This window comes from Pan paniscus, chromosome 15 (genome assembly GCF_029289425.2).
Source record: "Pan paniscus chromosome 15, NHGRI_mPanPan1-v2.0_pri, whole genome shotgun sequence".
Taxonomy (NCBI): domain Eukaryota; kingdom Metazoa; phylum Chordata; class Mammalia; order Primates; family Hominidae; genus Pan; species Pan paniscus.
The window spans coordinates 36065488-36085701 of record NC_073264.2 but is presented as its reverse complement, the minus strand read 5'-3'; the positions used below and the strand labels follow the sequence as shown (position 1 = coordinate 36085701).

General features: G+C 40.1%; 1 protein-coding gene across 7 annotated transcripts in view; it reads left to right on the top strand.

Annotated features, from left to right (window-relative positions):
• Window positions 1–14997, top strand: part of BAZ1A (bromodomain adjacent to zinc finger domain 1A) — a 223060-nt gene extending 208063 nt beyond the window's left edge. For 6 of the 7 annotated variants that reach the window (XM_034937427.4, XM_063596184.1, XM_063596183.1 and 3 more), the window contains 6 exons: window positions 2484–2731; window positions 2819–3045; window positions 5510–5976; window positions 8891–9033; window positions 12827–12914; window positions 14025–14997. In XM_034937427.4, coding sequence (XP_034793318.1) covers window positions 2484–2731; window positions 2819–3045; window positions 5510–5976; window positions 8891–9033; window positions 12827–12914; window positions 14025–14221 — 1370 coding nt within the window. In that variant the 3' untranslated portion in view covers window positions 14222–14997. Of the gene's footprint in view, window positions 1–2483; window positions 2732–2818; window positions 3046–5509; window positions 5977–8890; window positions 9034–12826; window positions 12915–14024 lie in introns of those variants that run through there. The other variant, XR_004666142.4, reaches the window with a different exon arrangement.
• Window positions 14998–20214: the final 5217 nt, after the last annotated feature.

The following is a 20214-nucleotide window of genomic DNA, read 5'->3' as shown; positions in this document are numbered from 1 at the left end:
TCTCTGATTTACCCAGAAAGATCATGATCTTTGAACTAGCTATTCGTGCTACCTCATTCCTTAGAGGCCCTGCTCAGGCCAGAACTTTTCATGAAGGCTTATATTTTAAAAACCAAGATAAGTAAAACGCTCACAATGACAGGGGAGAAATAAATCAAATGCATTTAAGTGGACTCTACTCTCCAATTATTTTATATATATATATATATTTTGAGACAGAGTCTTGCTTTTGTCACCCAAGCTGGAGTGCAGTGGCACAATCTGCAACCTTTGCCTCCTGGGTTCAAGCAATTCTCCTGCCTCGGCCTCCAAAGTAGCTGGGACTACAGGCACCTGCAACCACGGCTGGCTAGTTTTTGTATTTTTAGTAGAGATGGGGTTTCACCGTGTTGGCCAAGCTGGTCTCAAACTCCTGGCCTCATGTGATCCATTCCCCTCAGCCTCTCAAAGTGCTGGGATTACAGGTGTGAGCTACCACATCTGGCTCCAATTAGACGTTAGATACAGTTTTGGATAGTTGACAGGGAGAGTGAAGCAAATAGAAGAAAAGACTGTATTAACATAAAATCTAGCTGGTTTATATACTGTCTACAAAAGACACACCTAAAACAAAACAACATAGATAAAGATGGAAAAATATTACTGATGCTGCATTCTAAGTAATAGCTTTGTATTTTCCCAACTTCATTAACATGTCAGCTTAGAAGAGCCATTTGACCCATCCACTGTGTTTTTGCCTCTGTTTTTAATCTCGATCATTTTGAAAAGTTCTAACTGGATCTTTTTCAAACTGCCTGGTTATTCATATTTTAAACTTCTTAAAACATATTAAAGTTATTTTATATTCTGTTTCTAATTCTAGTATCTGAAGTCTTTATGAGTTTGATTCTGCTGGCTTTCACTTAATGTTTTGTTTCCACATGTGCCTTGTGGTTTTGATTAACTCTCATTCCTCAGATTTCATCTGTGAAAATCTTTTCAGAGAGAATTTGCAAAGATTTGTACTTGTTTCTGCCATTCACTTGAGGTCACTAGCAATCCTAGACTATTTTAAAATCTTAGCCTATGTTTTTTTGGGTTTTAAACCTGTTCAAGGCTTTGCTTGATCCTCAGGGAGATTATTTTCCCTTTCTAACCAACGCCGAAGTCCAGGTGAATCAACTTTCTTGCTCTCCATTTTTTCATGTAGCGCCTGTTTCCACTCTGACACTTGAAGGGGTAGCTTTCTGGGGTCCTAGCTTTTTAGAGAGGGACTAACCACCCTGATGGGCCCTAGGTTTCATGTCCTGTCAATCTCACCCTGCCCGACAGGCAAACAGGAGCTCAAGGTCCATTGGTACTTGACAGGTCTCTGCTTTATGGTTTTAACTCATTGTGTATTTCTTCACTTTTCCAGCTGTACTAAACATTCCTTGAAGATAGGGACCATAGAATAGACTAGTTTCTTATCTTCTAAAGTGCTGCACATAGGGAGAGCTATACAGTGCACTAATAACGATAGTAATATTAGCATTTACTCTGACAGATACTTCAATGCCTTATGCGTATTATCTCATTTAATGTTTCCAGCAACCCTTAGAGGCAGATACTCTCCATGTATTACAGTTGAGGAAACTGAGAGACAGATGGGTTAACTTGCCCAAGTTCATATGGGGGAGCCAGTACTCACCTCAGAGCAGACTGTCTCCAAAGCCTGCATTTTCTTAACCGTTATACTACTGCCCAAGAGGTTTTATTTGAGAATAATAGTAGGAAATAATGGTATTATAGAACCAGATTATGTATGGAGTCTTATATACCTTGCAGAATTAAGTATAATGTTTTCGGAAAATTAAGGTGGTAACAATATTAAAGATTGAAGTGGAAATCACACATCAGTATAAAATGACTATTGATTGATAGCATTTAATCAGATGATTAAATTTTTTAGCCCAGAAGATAAAGAATGGTGATGTTAAGTGACAGAAGGTTTCAAATGTTTCTATATAAATATTAGTGCTGAAAAATCCATTTTGGTAGTATTAACATTGTTTTTACTTACCACAATTTTAAAACTTTTCTTAGAAGATAATTTAAGTTGGAGAACAGTCCATCTTTTATATGAGATGAGGAAGTAACATACTTCATGCAAATGAATAGTATAGACTTGGAATCATATGTAACCAGTTTTTAAAATTAGCTCAAGATTTGATACAAAGACTAGATTGAGAACACATTGTCTGAATTATTTTCCTCTTTAGCTATTAAAATCCCTTAGCATTTGATTTATGAATTTAAGTAATTCCTTATGTCATAAACGAGATGCGGCTCAGCAAATATTTTCCATGAGATTTTTGTTTTTAATATCAGCATGGTCTTTTTGTTAAGTATCAGAAGAAAAGAAATGTAAAATCTAACCTATATTTAAACTACCAACAAACTATTTCTAGGAAGATTACTAGGTTTGCCTAAAAAATTGTAATCACTTTCCCTTTTCATTTAAGATGCCAGTGACAGTGGGCGTTCTTATAAAACAGTTCTGGACCGTTGGAGAGAGTCTCTCCTTTCTTCTGCTAGTCTATCCCAAGTTTTTCTTCACCTATCCACCTTGGATCGTAGCGTGATATGGTCTAAATCTATACTGAATGCGCGTTGCAAGATATGTCGAAAGAAAGGCGATGCTGAAAACATGGTTCTTTGTGATGGCTGTGATAGGGGTCATCATACCTACTGTGTTCGACCAAAGCTCAAGGTATTTTTTTCTTCTTATCAGATTAGAAATGAGACATTAAGATTTTGAGCAATAGATGATTAATGATCATTTATGTGATTTTTTCAGACTGTGCCTGAAGGAGACTGGTTTTGTCCAGAATGTCGACCAAAGCAACGTTCTAGAAGACTCTCCTCTAGACAGAGACCATCCTTGGAAAGTGATGAAGATGTGGAAGACAGTATGGGAGGTGAAGATGATGAAGTTGATGGCGATGAAGAAGAAGGTCAAAGTGAGGAGGAAGAGTATGAGGTAGAACAAGATGAAGATGACTCTCAAGAAGAGGAAGAAGGCAGGTAAGTCCTAACATGCAATAAAATGAGTCAGTAAGTCTTAGTTAGACAATTTCTCCACTATTCAAATACAAATGGAATAGTTAGGGTCTGTAACTTAGTTTAAAACTAATATATAGGCCGGACACGGTAGCTTATGCCTATAATCCCAGCACTTTGGGAGGCTGAGGCAGGCGGATCACCTGAGGTCAGGAGTTCGAGATCAGCCTGGCCAACATGGTGAAACCCCGTCTCTACTAAAAATTGAAAAATTAGCCAAGGTGTTGGTGGACACCTGTAATCCCAGCTACTCGGGAGGCTGAGGTAGGAGAGCTGCTTGAACCCGGGAGCGGAGGTTGCAGTGAGGTAACGGATCACGCCATTGCACTCCAGTCTGGGTGACAAGAGCCAGACTCCATCTCAAAAAAAAAAGAAAAAAGAAACTAACGTATAGTGGCCTGAAGGTACCCTTGCTTTTTATATATTATAAACATTCAAAAATATTCCCAAGGGAGTATTGATAATTTGGGGAATCTCAGAGAGAGTGATAAATGCACTGTATTTTTATACTTCTGCCACATTAGCACCTGGAAACAGCTTCTATACTACCATATAACTAAGTATTCTGCAACTTAGCATGCTGTGTCATTCGGGCCTAGCGAATGAGTGTGGAGCCTGGATATTCCTTCTGTGGCAGCACTGGGGCAATCTCCCCTTACTTGAACCTCCGGTTGAGGGCCGAAATAAAGGGATATTTAGAATTTTATATCCACAAGGTAGATATACAGGCTTACCTCAAAGATACTGCCATTTCAATTCCAGACCACAGCAATAAAGCAAGTTACAAATTTTTTTGGTTTCCCAGGGCATATAAAAATTATGTTTACATTACACTGTAGTCTCCTAAGTGTGCATGCAGTAGCACTATGTCTAAAAAAAAAGTGCATTTCTATATCTTAATTTAAAAATAATGTATTGCTAAAATATGCTAACAATCATCTGACAGATAAAAAATGAGTTCATGCTGTTGGAAAAATTATGCCAATAAACTTGCTTGATGCAGAATTGCCACAAACCTTCAGTTTGTTTAAAAAAAAAATTATAATTGTAGCATGCAGTGAAGCACAAAGCACTATAAAATGAGGTGTGCCTATGTCTAACCGGTAGCTATAAGCTAGACAGATCTACTGGGGGTTTTCTGTCAGCAGGCCTGACCATAGCCAGTCATATCAGGGAAGTCATTGTGCTCCTTGTTCTTATCATCCCCCTCCCCCCGGCTTTTTTTTTTTTTTTAAACATTTGAACCCCATTCTTGTGGAAGCAGGAAAATGAGTATGAAGCAAGGCAACCTAGAACTGTCAAAAGTGCAAAAGGACCACAGTTGGAGAAGTTGAGATAGAGCCACCCCATCTGTTTTAAACAAGGTTTTAAGAAATACCAGCTAGAAGAGCCATCTTCCCTGTAGCTTGTGAGGGCAGTATTATGTTAGGCATAAAGATGATAAAGAATGTGGAAAGTTCTTCCAAGTACATGGGATAAACTGGAAGTCCAGGTATATGGGGAGAGGAATAATGAGTTAATGGAGGTGTTGCATTCTTTTAATTAAGGACAGTTAAAAGATTAAATATAGTTTTATAGTCAGAATCAGAAGACAACAGAGAGGTTCTTGGCGTGGTATTCAGGAACCACGGGTTCAAGGCCCACTTCATTGGCAGCCACTGGCTAAAACTGTAGGTTATCTCAGTATCAATGATAATGAAAAGTGGTAGTCTCCTGTAGCAAAAGGAAACAAAAGAATTTCATTTTAAGATTACTTCATTACTCTTAAGTTTTCCAACATGATTGACTAAGTCTATTTGTTGGTTCTCCTGAGCATTTTATTACAATTTATCAGAATTTAGGACTTAATTTTCATAATGATGTCCTGAAGTTACCAAGAAGATATGGACTGGGCACGGTGGCTTACGCCTGTAATCCCGGCACTTTGGGAGGCCGAGGCAGGCAGATCGCCTGAGTCCAGGAGTTTGAGACCAGCCTGGGCAACATAGCAAAACCCCATCTCTACAAAAAACTACAAAAATTAGCCAGGCATGGTGGTACACACCTAGCTACTCAGGAGTCTGAGATGGGAGGAGCACCTGATCACAGGGAGGTCAGGCTGCAGTGAGCCGTGATCGTACTACTGCACTCCAGCCTGGGTGACAGTGATACTCTGTCTCAAAAAAAAAAAAGAAAAGAAAAGAAAACATAAAATATTCTCTTTGCAGATAATTCTCTTTGCATTTCAAAGAAATACATGAAAGCACATTTTAGATTCCCTTGAGAACTTAAAACTTATTGACTCTTTAAGGAATTGAGTCTAGGATAAGTCTCAGTTATATAGAAAATTTATATAAACTCATTGGCTAAATACAACAAGGAGAATAGAGCTAATCATATGTTCATCATTGCTCTGTACAATAATTGTGTTTTCTAACAATATTTATAGCCTACCCAAACGAGGAAGACCACAAGTTAGATTGCCAGTTAAAACAAGAGGGAAACTTAGCTCTTCTTTCTCAAGTCGTGGCCAACAACAAGAACCTGGAAGATACCCTTCAAGGAGTCAGCAGAGCACACCCAAAACAACTGTTTCTTCTAAAACTGGTAGAAGCCTAAGAAAGATAAACTCTGCTCCTCCTACAGAAACAAAATCTTTAAGAATTGCCAGTCGTTCTACTCGCCACAGTCATGGCCCACTGCAAGCAGATGTATTTGTGGAATTGCTTAGTCCTCGTAGAAAACGCAGAGGCAGGAAAAGTGCTAATAATACACCAGAAAATAGTCCCAACTTCCCTAACTTCAGAGTCATTGCCACAAAGTCAAGTGAACAGTCAAGATCTGTAAATATTGCTTCAAAACTTTCTCTCCAAGAGAGTGAATCCAAAAGAAGATGCAGAAAAAGACAATCTCCAGGTATGAAGAAATCTAAACTCTTCCTTCCCTAGGAAAATTGAATAATTTGGAAATATTGAATGTTGAGATACTTTGGATCATTTTTTAAAGTCTGTCACTAAGATACACAAAGTTATTAGGGAACAATCTGACCTGAAGCATAATAGTCATTGAAGGGGCAACTATTTAATGAATAAATTATATTACTAGTATTTCTACTAGTGAAGCAGGGTAATAAACTTACAAATGACGTTCTGTTTTTAATGGAGATATTTGGCCAATATTTGAACAGTGTCAGGATACTACATTATAACACATTTCACTCTCTCCCACCTTTTCCTCCCTCAAAACGCAAATACTCAGCATCACCTAGACAAGCTACATCAGATTATTTGGTAAGGTTCCCATCTCAAATACTGAATTTGGGGGAAAGGGAGAGTTGGAAGCAGTAATATTTTTAGGAAGCGATGACCAGCTGTCTTTTTATTTTTTATTTGATTGACTGACAGAGTCTAGCTCTGTCGCCAGGCTGGAGTGCAGTGGTGCAATCTTGGCTCACTGCAGCCTCTGCCTCCTGGGTTCAAGCGATTCTCCTGCCTCAGCCTCCCGAGTAGCAGGATTACAGGTATGCACCATCACACCTGGCTAATTTTTGTATTTTTAGTAGAGACGGCTGGTTTCACCATGTTGGCCAGGCTGGTCTTGAACTCCTGACTTCAGGTGATCCACCCACCTCGGCATCCCAAAGTACTGGGATTATAGGCGTGAGCCACCGCGCCTGGCCTCAGTTGTCTTTTTAATTCTCATTTTTGTTTATAGTAATCATTATTCATAGACTAATTTCTTTATTCATAAAGAAATTCATAATCTCTTCCTTTCCCTTGTTTTAATGTAAGTGGTAATAAAATTTTGATTTTTTAATTTTATTGTTATTATTAATTATACCAGTCACTCAGGCTGCTGTGCAGTGGCGCAATCTGAGCTCACTGCAACCTCTGCTTCCCGGGCTCAAGCAATCCTCCAGCCCCAGCCTCACAAGCAGCTGCGACTACAGGAATGCACCACCAAGCTGACTAACTTTTGTATTCTTTGTAGAGACGGGGTCTTGCCAAGTTGCCCAGGCTGGTCTTGCGCTCCTGAGCTCAGTTATCTGCCTGCCTTGCCTTGGCCTCCCAAATGTTGGGATTACAGGTGTGCGCCACCACACCTGGCCTGGCCCTATTTTTTTGTTGTTGTTTTTTAAATGAAGCTAAACATAAAAAATGCCACTGTTTCTCAAAAAAAAAAAAAAAAGCCACTGTTCTTCAAAGAATTTTAGATATGTTATATTGCATTATTCGGATATGCAGCAGGATTAAGGAATTCATTGGTGAAAGAATGGCACGTAATCTGTTTATGCAGTCACCAGATTGTCAAGTTTTTTAGGGGAAGTATCCTAATTTTGTACCAGTCAGGATCTAATTTAGCTTTTCCTATCCGCTTATCTGTTTTGCTTTTCCCCAATTCTCCAAGCTGTTTGGAGAAATAATACACTTGAAACATTTTTACTCAAAAAACTAGGAAGAAAAACTTTTTGTTTTCATTGATTTGTGAAATTGCTAAGCCTGGTACTAAGGACAAACAAAAGGGGAAATGTGTGGACCTACACTGCAAGGAGAGAATTTATACATCTGAATACATATATGGACTATACTACCCTTTCTACCAATGCATATACTTTAGATTTCATTATACTATACCTTTCTTAGGTCTGTGAGGAAGCATTTTGCTTTTCGAACATTATCTAGATATTAAAATTAAGATCTGTGGCCAAGTGCAGTGGCTCATACCTGTAATCCCAGCACTTTGGGAGGCCCAGGTGGGTGGATCACTTGAGGTGAGGAGTTGGAGACCAGCCTGGCCAACACAGTGAAACCCCATCTCTACTAAAAATACAAAAATTAGCTGGGTGTGGTAGCAGGCACCTTTAATCCCAGCTACTCGAGAGGCTGAGGCAGGAGAATTGCTTGAACCCAGGAGGCAGAAGTTGCAGTGAGCCAAGATCATGCCACTGCACTCCAGCCTAGGTGACAAAGCAAGACTCTGTCTCAAAAATTAAATAAAATAAATAAAATTAAGATCTGTAAGAATAATCTTTTACTTTACCAGTGAGAATTGCTTTTCCATTATGCAAGGTAATTTATATGTAAGCCTAGTTTCTAGATCTGAGGAGGTTACTTTCTGAAGGATATGCTTTAGGAAATACTAGAGAATTGCTTAGTTTCAGTTAACTGTAGCTGAAAAGGCCGGGCGCGGTGGCTTACGCCTGTAATCCCAGCATTTTGGGAGGCCGAGGCGGGCAGATCACGAGGTCAGGAGATCACGAGGTCAGGAGATCGAGACCATCCTAGCTAACACAGTGAAACCCTGTCTCTACTAAAAATACAAAACAAAATTAGCCGGGCGCCGTGGCGGGTGCCTATAGTTCCAGCTACTCGGGAGGCTGAGACAGGAGAATGGCGTGAACCCAGGAGGCGGAGCTTTCAGTGAGCCAAGATCGCGACACTGCACTCCAGCCTGGGCGACAGAGCGAGACTCCATCTCAAACAAAACAAAACAAAACAAAAAAAACTGTAGCTGTAAAGTATTTTTAATAAAATTGAGTAAAAATAATCCAAAAACTTTTGTGTTCTAGATTTTTCTTTTGCATTACACTCTGAAAATCTGTTCCCAATGAATGTTTAATGCAATTGGACATTTTTAAGATCAAAAAGGAAATAATGACTATTTGGTCCTATTTTGGTCGAATTTTCATATCTCCCAGAAAATAGTTAACATCTCAGTGTACGGAGTGTCTATTTTCTGTTGGAATTTGGTATTTATATATCCAGTTTGGCATGTAGTGAACCAATATTTTGCTTTGTTATCACCTAAAATGTTGTAATTATTTACTCAGAGCCATCGCCTGTGACACTGGGTCGAAGGAGTTCTGGCCGACAGGGAGGAGTTCATGAATTGTCTGCTTTTGAACAACTTGTTGTAGAATTGGTACGACATGATGACAGCTGGCCTTTTTTGAAACTTGTTTCTAAAATCCAGGTAATTACTAGACTTGATAAAATGTATTCATGTATATTATCTGATTTAGTCCACGTGATAACTTTGAAGTAGTCAAAACACCTGTTACTCACTGTCTAGTTTTTTTTGTTGTTGTTGTTGTTTCCTGAGACAGTCTCATTCTGTCGCCCAGGCTGGAGTGCAGTGGCGCGATCTCGGCTCACTGCAAGCTCTGCCTCCCAGGTTCAAGCGATTCTCCTGCCTCAGCTTCCTGAGTAACTGGGATTACAGGCACACACCACCACACCCGGCTAATATTTCTATTTTTAGTAGAGACGGGGTTTCAACATGTTGGTCAGGCTGGTCTCAATCTCCTGACCTTGTGATCTGCCCACCTCGGCCCCCCAAAGTGGTGGGATTCCAGGTGTGAGCCACCGCACCTGGCCATGTCTTCTTCTTAGTATTTTTAGAGACAGGGTTTCTGTCGCCCAGGCCGGAGTGCAGTGGCATATTTTGGTTCGCTGCAGCCTCAACCTCCTGAGCTCAAGTGATCCTCCAACTTAGCCACTTGAGTAGTTGGTACTACAGGCACATGCCACCAGGTCCAGCTATTTTTTTTTTTTTTTTTTTTTTTTTGAGACAGGGTCTCACTTCATTGCCAGGCTGGTCTTGAACATCAGTTCCTATGTTCAAAACAATAGGGTTGGCTGGGCGCTGTGGCTCACACCTGTAATCCCAGCACTTTGGGAGGCCGAGGCGGGCGGATCACGAGGTCAGGAGATCGAGACCATCCTGGCTAACACAGTGAAACCCCGTCTCTACTAAAAATACAAAAAAATTAGCCGGGCGTGGTGGCAGGCGCCTGTAGTCCCCGCTACTCGGGAGGCTGAGGCAGGAGAATGACTTTAACCCGGGAGGCAGAAGTTGCAGTGAGCCGAGATCGCGCCATTGCAGTCCACACTCCAGCCTGGGCAACAAGAGTGAAACTCCATCTCAAAAAAAAAAAAAAAGAAAACAATAGAGTTAGACAGCTCAGTCCCTTCTGATTTTGTGACTGATTCTTTTTTTGTTGTTTTTGTTTTTGTTTTGAGACGAAGTCTTGCTTTTGTCCCCCGGCTGGAGTGCAGTGGCGTGATCTTGGCTCACCGCAACCTCCACCTCCCGGGTTCAAGCAATTCTCCTGCCTCAGCCTCCCAAGTAGCTGGGATTACAGGGGCCTGCCACCACACCTGGCTAATTTTTGTATTTTTATTAGCGACGGGGTTTCACCATGTTGGCCAGGCTGTTCTCGAACTCCTGACCTCAGGTGATCTGCCCACCTTGGCCTCCCAAAATGCTGAGATTACAGGCACGGGCCACTGCACCCAGCCTTTTTTTTTTTTTTTTGAGATGGAGTCTTGCTCTTGTCGTCCAGGCTGGAGTACAATGGTGCGATCTCAGCTCACTACAACCTCCACCTTCTGGGTTCAAGTGATTCTCCTGCCTCAGCCTCCCGAGTAGCCGGAATTACAGGCACCTGCCACCATACCTGGCTAATTTTTGTATTTTTAGTAGAGACAGGGTTTCACCATGTTGGCCAGGCTGGTCTCAGACTCCTAACCTCAGGTGATCCATGTGTCTTGGCCTCCCAAAGTGCTGGGATTACAGGCATGAGCCACCGTGCCCAGCCATGACTGATTCTTTATAAATAATGATGGTGTGTTACAATGACCTCAATGTTTTTGTTCTATGTAATGAATATGAATAGAGTTAATTGAGTACCATTAATCATATTTTTCTTATGTAAAGCAGTGGTTCTCAAACTACCGCATGCCTCAGAATCATTTGGAGGACTTGCTAAAACATTGATTCCTGAACCCCAGAGTGTTTGATTCATTAGGTCTGGAATGATGTCTAACTCTTGGATTTCTGACAAGTCCCCAGATGATGCTGATGGTCCTGGCCCAGAGAGCACATTTTGAGAAACACTGATATAAAAGTTATTCTGGGCCAGGCGTAGTGGCTCACACCTGTAATCCCAACACTTTGGGAGGCCAAGGCGGTGGATCACCTAAGATCAGGAGTTCAAGACCAGCCTTGCCAACATGGCAAAACCCCATCTCTACTAAAAATGCAAAAATTAGCTGAGCATGGTGGTGCATGCCTGTAATCCCAGCTACTCGGAAGGCTGAGGCAGGAGAATCGCTTGAACCCAGGAGGCGGAAGTTGTAGTGAGTCGAGATCACGCAATTGCACCCCAGCCTGGGCAAGACTCTGTCTCAAAAAAAAAAAAAAAAAAAATAGGTATTCTGGCTGGGTGCAGTGTGTCACGCCTGTAATCTCAACAGTTTAGGGCCAGGCACAGTGGCTCATGCCTGTGATCCCAGCACTTTGGGAGGCCGAGGTGGGCGGATCACGAGGTCAAGAGATTGAGGCCATCCTGGCTAACACGGTGAAACCCTGTCTCTACTAAAAAAACACAAAAAATTAGCCGGGCATGGTGGCACACACCTGTAGTCCCAGCTACTCTGGAGGCTGAGGCAGGACAATCACTTGAACCCGGGAGGCAGAGCTTGCAGTCAGCCGAGATCGTGCCACTGCACTCCAGCCTGGGTGGCAGAGTGAGACTCTGTCTCAAAAAAAAAAAAAAGAAAAAAACCAGTTTGGGAGGCTGAGGCAGGTGGATCGCTTGAGTCCAGGAGTTTGAGACCAGCCTAACCAACATGGTCAAACCTTGACTCTACAAAAAATACAAAAAAAAAAAAAGAAAAAGAAAAAAAATAGCCGAGTGTGGTGGTGCATGACTTTGGTCTCAGTTACTTGGGAATCTGAGGCAGGAGGATCACTTGAGCTTGGAAGGTGGAGGTTGCAATGAGCCGAGATAACACCACTACACTCCAGCCTGGGTGACAGAGCAAGACCCTGTCTCCAAAGGAAAAGGAAAAAAAAAAAAAGATAGGTATTAGGTAACAGTGATGGCCTAATCAAACTGAAGGATATGAGATGGTGTTGTAGTTAGGTTATATATATATATGGCAGAATGTGATCTCTTATATAGCAAAGATAGAACAGAGTTATGGTACTGTAATAGAAGTTATCATGGTATTACAGAAGTAGAGTAGACAGAGATTGATTTGAGCATTTCAGAGGGACAAAATAATAATTAGAATGCTTTTTAAGGAGAACTATTTGGAACTGGTCATTGAAGAAGGATAGAATTTCAACACTAAGAAATGCAGTAAGGATGTTTCAGGGAGAAAGGAATATGCTATACGGTAGACACCCAGAAATGAGAATATGGTGAATGGTGGATGGTTTGAATGAGGTTGGGTTAGAAAGTCTCAGACACACAACTGTATTATAAAGGGTCTCACTCACCAGTGTGAGGTAAAGGTTTCTGAATGAAGAAGTGACATCATCAGAATTCTACTTTGAGACTTCTAGAGCAAGAATGAGAAGGATTAATTAATATTGAATAGCATAAAAAAATTAAATCTTAGTTTGACTTGTTTGACTCATTTTGCCTGGGTAACTTTTGTCCTAAATTACACTTTGTTACATACATTTTATTCATTATTACAAATGCAATAATGCTCATTGAAGAATTTTTTTCTTCTGGTCACAACTGACAATGGTGTGTATATATAGAGAGAGCACGATATTTATATAGATATATATCTATATAGACACATCTATATAGACATATATATATCTATATAGAGAGGAGAGAGTCATGAGCAAGACCATATTGCAATTGCATATTGAGTTGCTTTTTAGTGCAAAACTTTTAGTTATTTGAACACTTCTTTCCAGTTAAGTTTTCTGTGTGGACAGAGATATTTGAATTATTTTACAGGTCCCAGACTACTATGACATCATCAAAAAGCCCATTGCCTTAAATATAATTCGTGAAAAAGTGAATAAGTGTGAATATAAATTAGCATGTAAGTAATTTATGTTTTTCTTTGATATTTATTTTTCTAAGGCATTTTGTTATAGCATCTTTGATATTTATTTTTGTTTAAAGAGGTAGAGGCTGTTTTTCTGTTACTAAAAGGATGTGTGTTGATGTAGTTGTGTAGATGGCATTCCATGAGGTTCCACAAGTACTTATTAGTGTATGTGGGGATGAAAGATGGATTAGGATCAAGTAAGTTAAAGATACTTTATAGATCTGATCTTACTCAAAGAAGTTCTTTATAATCCCATAATGTATATGATCACATAATTGGATAGTTTCAATAAAACAATTTTAAAGTATTTACAGTTAAACAGTTTTAAGCCTCAGTTCTGCTACCTTGTTTCAGAATCTTTTTTCTTTCTTCTTTTTCTTTTTTTTTTTTGAGATACGTCTCACTCTGTTGCCCAGGCTGGAGTGCAGAGGCAAAATTTTGGTTCACTGCAGCCTTGACCTCACAGGCTCAAGCTGTCCTCCCACCTCAGCCTCCCAAGTAGCTGGGACCACAGGTGCAGGCCACCATGCCTAATTTTTTTTTTTTTTTTTGAGATGATGGAGTCTTGCTCTGTGGCCCAGGCTGGAGTGCAGTGGTGCGATCTCGGCTCACTGCAACCTCTGCCTCCTGGGTTCAAGTGATTCTCCTGCCTCAGCCTCCCAAGTAGCTGGGATTACAGATGCCCGCCACCACACCCCGCTATTTTTGTATTTTTAGTAGAGATGGGGTTTCACCATGTTGCCCAGGCTGGTGTCGAACTCCTGACCTCAGGTGATCTGTCTGCCTCGGCCTCCCAAAGTGCTGGGATTACAGGCTTGAACCACCGCAAGTGGCTAATTTTTGTATTTTTTGTAGAGATGGGGTTTTGATATATTGCCCAGGATGGTCTCGAACTCCTGAGCTCAAGTGATCCTCCTGCCTCAGCCTCCCAAGTGCTGAGATTACAGATGTGAGCCACCATGCCTAGCCAGAGTCTTCTCTTTCTAAAGAAAAAAGTGGGCTTCCATTTTCTTAATAAAATTTCCAGATATGATACAAGAATTATATTTATTATAATTTATGTACTTTCATTCTAATCTTTTTGTCTCTTTCCCTTTCTAGCTGAGTTTATTGATGATATTGAGTTAATGTTTTCGAACTGCTTTGAATACAACCCTCGTAACACAAGTGAAGCAAAAGCTGGAACTAGGCTTCAAGCATTTTTTCATATTCAGGCTCAAAAGCTTGGACTCCACGTCACACCCAGTAATGTGGACCAAGTTAGCACACCACCGGCTGCGAAAAAGTCACGAATCTAACTTTGTCCTTCTAAAGGATATATTTGAAGAAAAACAAATTGTTCATGAAAATGGAACATTAAATCATGCTGTATAAAGCAATAACAATTGATTGACCACATGAAAGTGTGGCCTGCACTATATTCTCAATTTTAATATTAAGCACTCAGGAGAATGTAGGAAAGATGTCCTTTGCTACAGTTTTGTTCAGTATCTAATAAGTTTGATAGATGTATTGGATACAGTACTGGTTTACAGAGGTTTTTGTACATTTTTGAGATCATTCATGTGTCCAGAGATCTTGGAAAATATTTTTTCACCCACGATTTATTTTGTTATTGATGATTTTTTTAAAAAGTGGTGGTATTAAGGGAGAGTTATCTACATGGATGAGTCTTCCGCTATAGCACAGTTTAGAAAAGGTGTTTATGTCTTAATTAATTGTTTGAGTACATTCTTTCAACACTACACATGAATGAATCCAATCTTATATCCTTGAAGTGCTGTACCAGTGCTGGCTGCAGGTATTAAGTCCAAGTTTATTAACTAGATATTTATTTAGTATTGAGAGTAATTTGTGAATTTGTTTTGTATTTATAAAATTTATACCTGAAAAATGTTCCTTAATGTTTTAAACTTTTACTGTGTTTTTATTCCTCTAACTTCCTTAATGATCAATCAAAAAAAGTAACACCCTCCCTTTTCCCTGACAGTTCTTTCAGCTTTACAGAACTGTATTATAAGTTTCTATGTATAACAACTTTTTAACTGTACAAATAAAATAACATTTTTTCAAATAATCTGGAATTCTCTAATTTTTACAATCAGCTTTGGACTTTTGCTTGTGATAAAAACAGACCATAGGAACCAACGTTTTGTTGTACCTGAGTCTCTATAGCAGTAATTTGCTGCTTTTTCTGCCGAAACCCTTGAGGAGTAAGATCCATTTCATTTCATCAAAAACAGTAACATGATGTGCATGGATTCTCATTAAAAAGAGGAGAGAAAGTTTGGAATACACTCACCTAGTTGAGAATCTGGAAATAAATAATTAATTAAAGTTTTTATGCATATATACACATAAAAGGAGCTATTTCTTAGGTATGGAAGACATACAGGGGCTTCAGTTTTGTAGCATACTTTTCCTTTTTAGGATGCAAAAGGCAGGTGTCTTCCCTATTCTCTAGGACTTTTTGGTAGGCGGGAGAGAACCTTCCCTCTATTTCCTTAAAATCCTGAGGGTACTGCATTATTATTTAATTAATTTACTTGGAAGTTTACCTGTCTTTCTCATATAGTTTGAGATTATCAATTTTCTAGATTCTTCACATGAATATAACTAACTTTTGGTAAATGTGTATAATTTTATATGCCATAACTAAATTTCTTGGAAATTAATAACATTTAAATATCAAGACAATTCTGAAAATACAATTACATTTTAATAGTAATTTATCTGATTACTTAATATTCTTTTTTTAAATAAAATTTTAATTTTTTAGAATAGAGACAAGGTCTTGCTGTGTTGCTTAGACTAGTCTGAACTCCTGAGCTCAAAGTGATCTGCCTGCCTTGAACTCCCAAAGTGCTGGGATTACAGGTGTGAGTCACTGTGCCCGGCCAATATTCTTCATTTTTTAATGTTAATAACAAGCAATTTTTATGTTAGCTTTTCTTCTACACAGTTAATACAAAGGAACCATTTCCAACCAACTAATTATGGAATTATTCAATCTGCAAGTCAGTCATAAAACTTGCAATTTATTTACCATTTCTCAGACTGAGTTAAAATAAGACCTTACCTTTTTTTTTTTTTTTTTTTTTAAGATGTGGTCTTGGCTCTGTCACCCAGGCTAGAGTGCAGTGGCATGATCTCAGCTCACTGCAACCTCCACCTCCTGGTTTCAAGTGATTCTCCTGCCTCAGCCTCCCGAGTAGCTGGGATTACAGGCATGCGCCACCACACCTGGCTAATTTTTGTATTTTTAATAGAGACAGGGTTTCACCATGTTGGCCAGGCTGGTCTCGAACTCCTGACCTCAGGTGATCTGCCCACCTCAGCCTCCCATAGTGCCGGGATTACAGGCGTGCGCCACCGCACCAGCCAAGACATTACCTTGCAATCTGCTCAACCAAATTGTCTTATATGCCAAATTCATCATTTATTCCCATACACATCTATAGTAATTAAAAATTTTAGGCCAGGCACGGTGGCTCACGCCTGTAATCCCAAAACTTTGGGAGGCTGAGGTGGGCGGATCACCTGAGGTCAGGAGTTCGAGACCAACCTGGCCAACATGGTGAAACTGTCTCTGCTAAAAATACAAAAATTAGCTGGGCGTGATGGCAGTTGCCTGTAATCCCAGCTACTTGGGAGGCTGAGGCAAGAGAATCTCTTGGACCTGGGAGGCGGAGGTTGCAGTGAGCCAAGATCGCGCCATTGCACTCCAGCCTGAGTGGCAGAGCAAGACTCCATCTCAAAAATTTTATACAGCAACATGATTGACAAGGGATATATGGTAGTGGCTGAGAATGTAATGTCAACATGACCAAGAAAGCAATCAGCATTATTTGACTCCTACTTTTCTTTCATGTTTTTCTTCAAGGAGAAAGGACTACATAATGGAATGAGAGAAACAAAAACATGAGTCAGAGAACTGGAGTCCAGTATGATGAAAGAGACATTTAAATCAGCTGGGCACCTCTTACTGAGTTTAGTCTCTAAACCCAGATAAATTGTATTTCTAAAAGCACTTGATTTGTAATTGTAAAAGAGAGTACCAGAAGGGAAATAAATTAATATATCCCATTGTGTTGCCAAGCCCTTTAATGCAAAAGTTTATAGCTTTTGTACCCAAAAACTATGTAAAATGCTTTTTTATGTTAAGCAAGGCAGTTCTCTAAGATTTTGGTATTCTCTCAATTTTTCAGTTAAGGTTAAGACTCAGATGGATTTTTGTTTTTAAGACAGGGTCTCACTGTGTTGCCCAGGCTGGACTCAAACTCCTGGGCTCGAGATATCTTCCCACCTCAGCCTCCAGAGTAGCTGGGACTACTGGTGTGAGCCACTGCACTTGGCTGGATTTTATTTTTTTAAACACTTGCCCAAGATCACAGAGTAAATTACATCAGTTCTATCAAACTTCGCCTTTCCATTACATCAGGGTACCTCCCAGAAGATAAGACATAGTCCATTTTCTCATTTGTTCATTTTTGATATGTTAAAATGTTATGTTTTTTTCTAGAGAGAGAAGGGGACATGGTTAGTTGCACAGATTTGAGTACACTATTTGATTTCAAGAATTCAGCAGAGTACTTAGGTTAACTTCAGTAATAACGTGAGGAATATCGTGCTCAGGCTATATTCCACACTAACCCCATTAGCCGTTTATATTTGCCATTCAAGAAAGCTTATGGCCAGGCTCACACCTGTAATCCCAGCACTTTGGGAGGCCAAGGCAGGCAGATCACTTGAGGTCAGGAGTTCGAGACCAGCCTGGCCAACATAGTGAAACCCTGTCTCTACTAAAAATACAAAAATTAGCCAGGTGTGGTGGCACATGCCTGTAATCCCAGCTACTTGGGAGGCTGAGGCAGGAGAATCACTTGAACCCAGGAGGCAAAGGTTTCAGTGAGCCGAGATTGCACCACCGCACTACAGCCTGAGTGACAGAGCAAGACTCCGTCTCAAAAAAAAAAAAAAAGTTTACACTTTTAAGAGCATTAAAGCAAACCTCTAGATTAGGGGGAAAAATACAGGAACATCAGTAAACAAGTTATTTACTGGTATGCAAATGACCAAGCTATTATTTATTTAGAAATAGGGTCTTGCTCTGTTACGCAGGCTGGCGTGCAATCCGTGGCACTATCATAGCTCGCTGTAACCTTGTAACCTAAAACTCCTAGGCTCAAGCAATCCTCCCACCTCAGCCTCCCACAGCTCTAAGATAACAGGCGTGAGCCACTGCTCTCAGCCTAATCTTCATTTCTTACTTTTCTGAGTGAACGTTTTGTCTTAGGAGCTAGCAACTCTATCAAAAAATTTTGAGAAAATATATTGAGTATAGATGCACAAATCTCTGTAAATTTTAATATTGTGATTTAAGCCTTTATTGTAGCCATTATTAGAGCTATATTACTTTTTTCCCCAGTAAAATGAAAATTTTATTTCTAGTTATAAAATGAATAAATGGTGATTGCCCATAAAAATAGAAAACAACAAATATATAAAATAGAAATAAACAGTGTATAATTTTCTGGATTCCTTTCTTCAGCAAAATGGGATCATGGTGTACAAATCCTATGTTAAACAGCTCTTTTCATTCTGCAGTGTATTGTGGATGCCTCTATTTCTGAGCTGTCCAGTACTCCAGTCTATCTAGGTCTCACCTCATTTGGAACCCTTCTCTCAGATATCCCAGTCTTGCATTTATCTAACCAGTTATCAAATGACATCTTTTTTTCAATGTGAAGTCATCTCTAATGACATTTAGATGGTACAAAATTATAATTTCCTTGGGATACTCTGGCTACTATAATTAACTCACACATTAGTAATATTTTTCATGTATATGACAGCTGTTTCTGATCTAATGATCTGAAGAGTAGCAAACTAAAACTGGATGAGGCAGTGTAGCATTTTTCCAGCTGATAGGCATTTGATTTTAAATATTTCCCTCCCTTCGCTTTTTGTGACTGGTATTTGTTCTTTTGCCTCATCCTATGAACTTCCCCATGAAGGAGGAATTGGGATAGGATTTGACATCCTGCTGTAAACAACTAAAAAACTGGACAAAATAACTAACTATGGACAATAGGCAATTCTCAATAGTCAGCAAGACTAAGTACTACAAGATTTCCCTGTCACCTTCCTAAATAACAAAACCAAGCAACTCAATTTTTTTTTTCTTTTTTTTTCTGAGACGGAGTCTCTGTCATCCAGTCTGGAGTGCAGTGGCGCGATCTCGGCTCACTGCAACCTCCACCTCCAGGTTCAAGCGATTCTCCTGCCTCACCCTCCTGAGTAGCTGGGACCAGAGGCATGCGCAACGACACCCAGCTAATTTTTTGTATTTTTAGTAGAGACGGGGTTTCGCCATGTTGACCAGGCTGGTCTCAAATTCCTGACCTCAAGTGATCCACCTGCCTCGGCCTCCCAAAGTGCTGGATTACAGGCATAAGCCACTGCACCTGGTCTCAACTTATTTGTAAAATTCTTTTCCCCATTACCCTAAATGGGATTTATCTTGTCCTGCATGATCTGACACCGTTCTGTAGGCCTCATCTATCACCTTGCACCATATCACCTATGTATTGGTTCCTGAACACTGGACTCTATTGTTTCTGGATATTGAGAGTTTTGTAAGACTCTATGCCCTCTCACTTGCTGTGCTTTCTGCCTGAAATGTCTTTCTACCTCCAGTTCACCAGGAGGAAGCAAATAACCTAAAAACCTGTTAAAAATACCCAGAAGAGAGTTTCTGTTTGAGATGATGAACAGTCCTGGAAATGGATAGTGATGACAGTTGCACAACAATGTATACTTAATGCCAATGAATTGTACACTTTAAGATGATTAAATCACACCTGTAATCCTAGCACTTTGGGAGGCTGAGGCAGGCAAATCACTTGAGCCCAGGAGTTTGAGATCAGCCTGGGCAATATGGCGAAACCCTGTCTCTGTAAAAAATTAGCCCGGTGTGGCACACACCTGTGGTCCCAGCTACTCAGGAGGCAGAGGTGAGAGAATTGCTTGAGCGTGGGAGGTTGAGGCTGCAGTGAGCCATGACAGTGCCACTGTACCCCAGCCTGGGCAACACAGCAAGACCCTATCTCAAAAAAATATATTTTAAAAAAAGATAATTAAAGTGGTAAATGTATTGATTTATTTATGAGACAGGGTCTCTGTTGCCCAGGCTGGAGTGCAGTGGCCCAATTAGAGCTCACTACAGTCTCAAAACTCCTGAGCTCAAACAATCTTCCTGCCTCAGTCTCCCCAGTAAATAGGACTAAAG